General features: G+C 35.3%; 1 protein-coding gene across 1 annotated transcript; it reads right to left on the bottom strand.

The window, feature by feature from the left end:
* Nucleotides 1-2,843: 2,843 nt before the first annotated feature.
* On the bottom strand, nt 2,844-4,249 carry LOC116015930 (transcription factor MYB119-like). The gene is made up of 3 exons (XM_031256098.1): nt 3,966-4,249; nt 3,708-3,837; nt 2,844-3,434 (listed from the first exon to the last, which is right to left on the bottom strand). Exons 1-3 carry the CDS (start codon nt 4,247-4,249, stop codon nt 2,844-2,846), a joined length of 1,005 nt encoding a protein of 334 aa, XP_031111958.1.
* Between the last annotated feature and the right edge of the window lie 1,812 nt (nt 4,250-6,061).

The raw sequence follows: 6,061 nt of genomic DNA on the forward strand, positions 1-6,061 counted from the left end.
GTGAAACTGTTATTCAGTTTCATTTTATATATACTGTAGTTTCCTTTCAATGCAACTATAATTTCATTTGATAATATAAAAACAAATATGAAGCAGTATCTTTTGAGATGAACTGTAGTTTCATTTATGGAACTCTGTTAAATGAAACGACGACGTTTTGGGACCATGGTCCACCGTATTATGATTGTTTGGGTATGGAGCAGTGTTAAATCTTAAGCCAGTTGTCCCACCAAATAGAGATGCCTACAATTGGTGAAAACCCTAAACTACACCAAACAAAAAAAAATATGACATCGATCCGACCCTTGTCGGGCATGGTATAAGATTCGATTCCTACCAAGATCATAAGATAATATGGAATTGTTCTGATTTTATTATAGACACTAACAAACTTTTAAAAAGAAATTTATAAACTTTTGAAACACATCTGAAATTAAATTTATCTAATGTTTGGGATTGAGTGAAATAATCTATCAAATACTATATATATGTCGTTGGTTGATTTTGAATGACAACGCACTCCATTGAAGAGCAAGCAGGGCTAATCCTAAGGTTCTATAGGCCCCTGGGCGAAATTAAAGAAAAAGGACCCCTATATGAAGAATTTGTTTCCGGATGATCAATTTGTTTACTTCTTTTTCTTTTTTCACTTCTGGATGAATGTTTTTTTAGGCAACATTGTATAAAAAAAAATTATTATAAAATCCATCTTAACAAAAAAAAAGGAACAAAAGTAGTTGTCACTTATTATATGAATCAATCAATCCGAATCAGTCAATCGAAAATCTTTAAGTATTTGAGTGGTTGGTGTGGCGTAGGCGCGACCGGCGGCCCTTATACTCCTGGGCGATTGGGCGGCGTGAGCGGTGGGTTTGCGACAACATCTCTTTCAGTGTTTGTGACTTCAGTTCTTGACTTCCAGAAACAATTAACCCTATTTTTTTTTTTAATATATACTCCATCTGTCCCACTTTACCTGTCCTATAATCAACTCTTTCTTTATTATTTATTTTCTTTAGTAATTTTTTATTATTTTTAATTTTTTTTTTGTGTTTAATAATACTTTTAATGTAGTTTTTAAATATATAAATTTTATATATTAATGTTAAACTTAATATTATGAAAAATTAGATTAATAATAACTTCAGTCAAGCTTCGTTAAACGAATCAGACAACCAAAATGGGACGAAGGTAGTAATAAGGGCAAATTATACCGTGCACCACAGTGCACACAACAATGTGCACCACGTACATAAACGACGTCGTTTTGAGCATTGTAAACTAACCGTCCCTTTTTTTGGAAATCACGTTTCCCATTTCGGTCGGTCTGTGTATTTATGTTAATATTCTGTGTATTCTAGGTAATCGTTCTGTGTATTACAGGCAATCATTCTGTGTATGCTAGGCAATCGTTTTGTGTATTCATGTTAGTAACACATGTTGTGATGTGTTTGTGCATTCGAATGTTTAGGAGGATGAATTTTGTGTATTTTGTGTCAATATTCTGTGTTTTCATGTTATTAACACCGGTTGTGATGTGTTTGTGCATTCGAATGTTAGGAGGATGAGCTCTGTGTATTTTGTGTCAATATTCTGTGTATTCTGGACAAACATTCTGCGTATTCTAGGCAAACGTTCTGTGTATTCTAGATAATGATTATGTGTATTATAGATAATGAATTCCTTGGAGTCATTCGCGTCCGCGTCCACTAACATCGAAACGACGTCGTTTTGGAATCTGGGTGCACATTGCTATGTGCACCGTGGTGCAGGATATAACGATTGAGTAATAAGTAATATATATTACATATATAATACTCCGTATATCTTAGGGCCTATGGGCCCCTATAGAGATGAGCCCTGGGCAGGTGCCCACCCTGAACCCCCTCTGGGCCGGCCCTGAGAGCAAGTACAGTACTCCTCTTCAACCAAAACCGTTGGTGGCTAGCTACCATAAATATATACATATTATATGGATTAGGCATCCGGCAATACATTAACTTTCATACATAATCATTTTTGCTACCAGCTGCAAGATGGATGACTATGATGATGTCATTAGCATTGAAAAAGATGAGTCATAGGTGTACGGTCATTTCACAAAAACAAATGTCTTAAGTATTTGGCGAACGGTAGCTAAAAGACTTGATGTGTGCTTATAAATTTTATGTGCAGAATGTTATTTTTTTTATAAAGATAATTAGGGCCATGGGCAGTGATGGTAGTGTGGTTTCGGTGTTACAATAGTAGTTGTGAGGACGTGGGTTCGACTCCCCTTGACTGCTTCCCCTGTGTTAAAAAAAAAAATGAAGATAATTAGGAAAAAATTAAATCTAATTGATTTTTGGTTGCCATAGTTAAGTCTATCCAAATAAAAAGTCTTAAAGTATTTAATGAACTGTAATGGAGAGGCTGGCCCAATGTGCGCTCATAAATATTATGTACATAATGTTATTTTTTAAGATTCTTGGTCAAGATTTAAGTATAATCAATTTTCGGTGGAGGTCAATAATTAGGTATATAAATATAATTATTATATAATAAGAAGCTAGATTTATTACCTATATTGATATATATTATATTACATTGATAGATGATGATATGAGTAATAAAATTAAGATAACATCCACATACATATAATTATACACACACATTAAGCAAATATACCTTACAAGTCTGCTAATTGCAACATAAAACACCATTATTAATTAATAATTAGAAGATTTGGCGAGGGGTTTTGGTGCAGCAGCTTCCATAGGCATGGGGGCAGTGAGAAGAAGAAGCTGCAGACACCAAGTCCATCAAATCCATATCCATTGCGGCGGCGGTGGCGGAGGCGGGATTTAGGGCGGCTGATGAACACAAGCGGCGCCGGAGTTTGTGTTGTTAGCGGCGGCAGCTTGTGGAGTTGAGTTGATTTGATCAGCACCGCCCATTTCGTATAAGTTTGGATCGGACGCTAGATAGGTGCTCCAGCTGTCCTCCTCCTCCGCCACGCTGTCTTCATTAGTCCTCCGCCCAAACGCGGCGAATTCGGCGCTGTTGTTGTTAGCCGCCGTCGACGGCGACGACGAGGAGGAGTTGCCGAACAGTTTCTGCAAGAAGGTCATCTCCTCGTCGTACGTCTCCGTCAAGATGGACGGAGAATCATGGACGTTAACCTGTTGTTGGATTGAAGGGTGCTCTGGAACTGGAACGAGCGGGCCGAGGGTGAGGCCACTGAAGTACTTATACTTTATATAGTTGTGAAGAACCACCGATTTCCTGCTCCCGCCGACCTCCTGCAACGACGCCGACCTCATTCTCCTCTTGGAGAACTGCCGTCTCTTGGTGGCGTTCCAGTGGTTCTTAATTGAGTTCTCTGACCACCGGTTTCCCAGCTGCTCATGCACTTCCACCAACACCCTCTCTTCTTCCTCACTCCACCATTCCTTCTGCAAAAATCATATCGTTAAACCAAAATCCGGTGAAAATGATATCCCCCCAAATTAAAAGCAGATATCTTTAATTAAACACTAAAAAATTTTATTTAAGGAAAGAAAATACATTGAATGGTGAAGAAATTTAGAGTAAAAAATTAATGAATGGATTTATGAAATCTCCATTGTTAGGAGTGATTGATGAAATTCATGACATATATAGATTATGGCTTGTGTATGTTAGTTTTGGATAAAAAATTATGGACTAGACAAAAAATTAAACTAAACCTTAATTATATCAGGACGAAGGTGGTTATGCCACCTTTCTCTGCACTGTTTTCCGGCACGGCCGACAATATTGGTGGCGATCACACTCCATCGTCTATCTCCGTACTGGTTCACCAACCTAATCAGAAGCCTTCAAACATGTCCAATGGTTGTGACTTGTGAGTGAAACATCATATCATATCGATCGTAGTAAATAAAAAAATTAAAAAAATAAAAAAAAAAAGAAAGAAAATGATTGAGTGATGAGTTGTTACATACCTATCCTCTTCTTCAGTCCACTGGCCCTTGATGAAGGCGGAGCGGCGCTCATGTTCTTTCTCTCTTCTTGTTTCTTGAGGACTACTGCCATTTTCCGGCACCAGTCTGTGGGGAAAGTTTACGTTCGGGAGATGACTCAGCCACAGGCTGTTAGTACTGCTTGCGCCGCCATGAAACGATAAGCTCTCAGGGAAGGGAATCTCTTGATGATCGTTTCTTTGGTGAACAATCACCGGTGGGATTTTGACGGCAAACGCCCCGTAACCACCACCACCGCCGTCCATGGAACAACTAGAGGCACAAGGATTGATGGTTTTGATTTGAAAAAGGGGAAAACAAAGGATTGGGGATTTGACAAATCAGACTAACAAAGCTAGCTTAGCCTATACAAGTAAGAATAGGTAGTGAATAGTGACGACAAACTATCCTATATATATATATAGAAGCGGTGGGCGACATTGTTCATGAGAGATACAATCCAACAGTTCAAATTGGATTAGAGGGGGGCCATAAGAATATGTATATGAGTAACACCACACCTATTCTCATCTTTATTTGTACTAATTTTGACATGTCCGGACTGATTTATAAGGGATGCATTACAGTACGTTTTCATTCATTTTCTTTTCTTTCTTCAATCCCAATACCATAATAGTTTTACTTATGTATATGTAAATAGTTGTGGAATACATATATATATATAGCTTCATCTTAGGTCGGAAAGTATATTATTAGTTATTGGGAGAAGAAAAGTATATTAGTTATTAATTAGAAGATTAGATAAAGCATGAGTTGGTTAACAAATTACTAGAGTAGTACAAGTTTTCAACAGCTAAGCTAAGGGAATAGATATACTTGTCAACCAATTATATATATATATATAATCGAAATTAAAACTCGAAAATTTGGATTATAATGAGTATTGTTAAAAATAGTTTGATTCTCAAACAAGTGTCTATTCTTTGTTGAAGGGTCTCTAAACTCAAATGGTTTGATTTTCAGTAGAAAGTCTAGCTAATCTTCTGTGATTTATGATATGAAATGAAGTCTCTATTTATAGTGGTAATGAGACAATACTAAGACTTTTCAAAAATGAACTATGTCATTATTATGTCTATGCTTATGATCTTATCACAACTAGAATATTTACAAGAGAAATTTGTCAAATTGTCTCTCAACTATGTCATAATTGTCAAATTAGTCATCGACTAATAATTTTACCAAATTAAGTCCTCAAGTATTCAATTTTTACTCATTTTGGTCATCCGTAAGTTGAATTATATTGGATGACCAAAATGAGTAAATATTGAATACTTGAGGACTTAAATTGGAAAAATTATTAGTTGATGACTAATTTGTGAATTATGACATAGTCTAGATTAGAGATGATTTTGGTAATTTATCTTATTTAAATTTAAAATATATAATTTAACTAAATCTTAATCAAATAATTAAATTAATTAGACAAATAGCATGCATATCCTAAATTAATTGATGTACAGGCTCAAATAACTCAATTAAAATGTGGTCCAAATTATTAGCGCAATTAGTTCTGTCAAATTTTCAATGTCTACAACACCATTAGGTATGCGTACTTTCTTTGGGTAAATACCCAATAATATTATTTGGGTGTTTTTTAGTTAATTAATAGAGAATAATGTGTTGTGGGCAATTTATATCATGAACACAATTGTGCACATAGCATTAAGGACTTTGAATTGAAATAATGAGGTACGAATGTGAGCTCTGAATTGAAATAACGAGGTAATGAATTCATACTCATAAGGTACAAAATTTCATAACACAAAACACAAAAAATTACAACACAAGACATATAATATTATGGACCCTGGATTGAAATGAGGTACATAATTTATACTCGTAAGATACATAACTTCATAACACAAGACACGTACAAAAAATCATAAAACAAGACACATACAGATGTTATATATTTATTTAATATTTAAATCTGATTTAGGTACATAATTTTTGTTCATAGGCATAAAATTTCACAACACAACGACACAAAAATTCATGAAATAAGACCCATTACTAATTTGTTCTAGGTACAAAATTCATACGTTTAAGATACC

This window comes from Ipomoea triloba, chromosome 4, assembly GCF_003576645.1.
Source record: "Ipomoea triloba cultivar NCNSP0323 chromosome 4, ASM357664v1".
NCBI classification, from domain to species: domain Eukaryota; kingdom Viridiplantae; phylum Streptophyta; class Magnoliopsida; order Solanales; family Convolvulaceae; genus Ipomoea; species Ipomoea triloba.

Bases quoted from the DNA above. Each gene is read 5' to 3' on its own strand.
- LOC116015930 (XM_031256098.1), bottom strand. From the start codon at position 4,249: ATGGACGGCGGTGGTGGTGGTTACGGGGCGTTTGCCGTCAAAATCCCA. The intron at 3,838-3,965 runs GTATGTAACAAC...ACATGTTTGAAG, and splicing joins TGGACTGAAGAAGAGGATAG to GCTTCTGATTAGGTTGGTGA. The intron at 3,435-3,707 runs GTTTAGTTTAAT...TGATTTTTGCAG, and splicing joins TTCGTCCTGATATAATTAAG to AAGGAATGGTGGAGTGAGGA.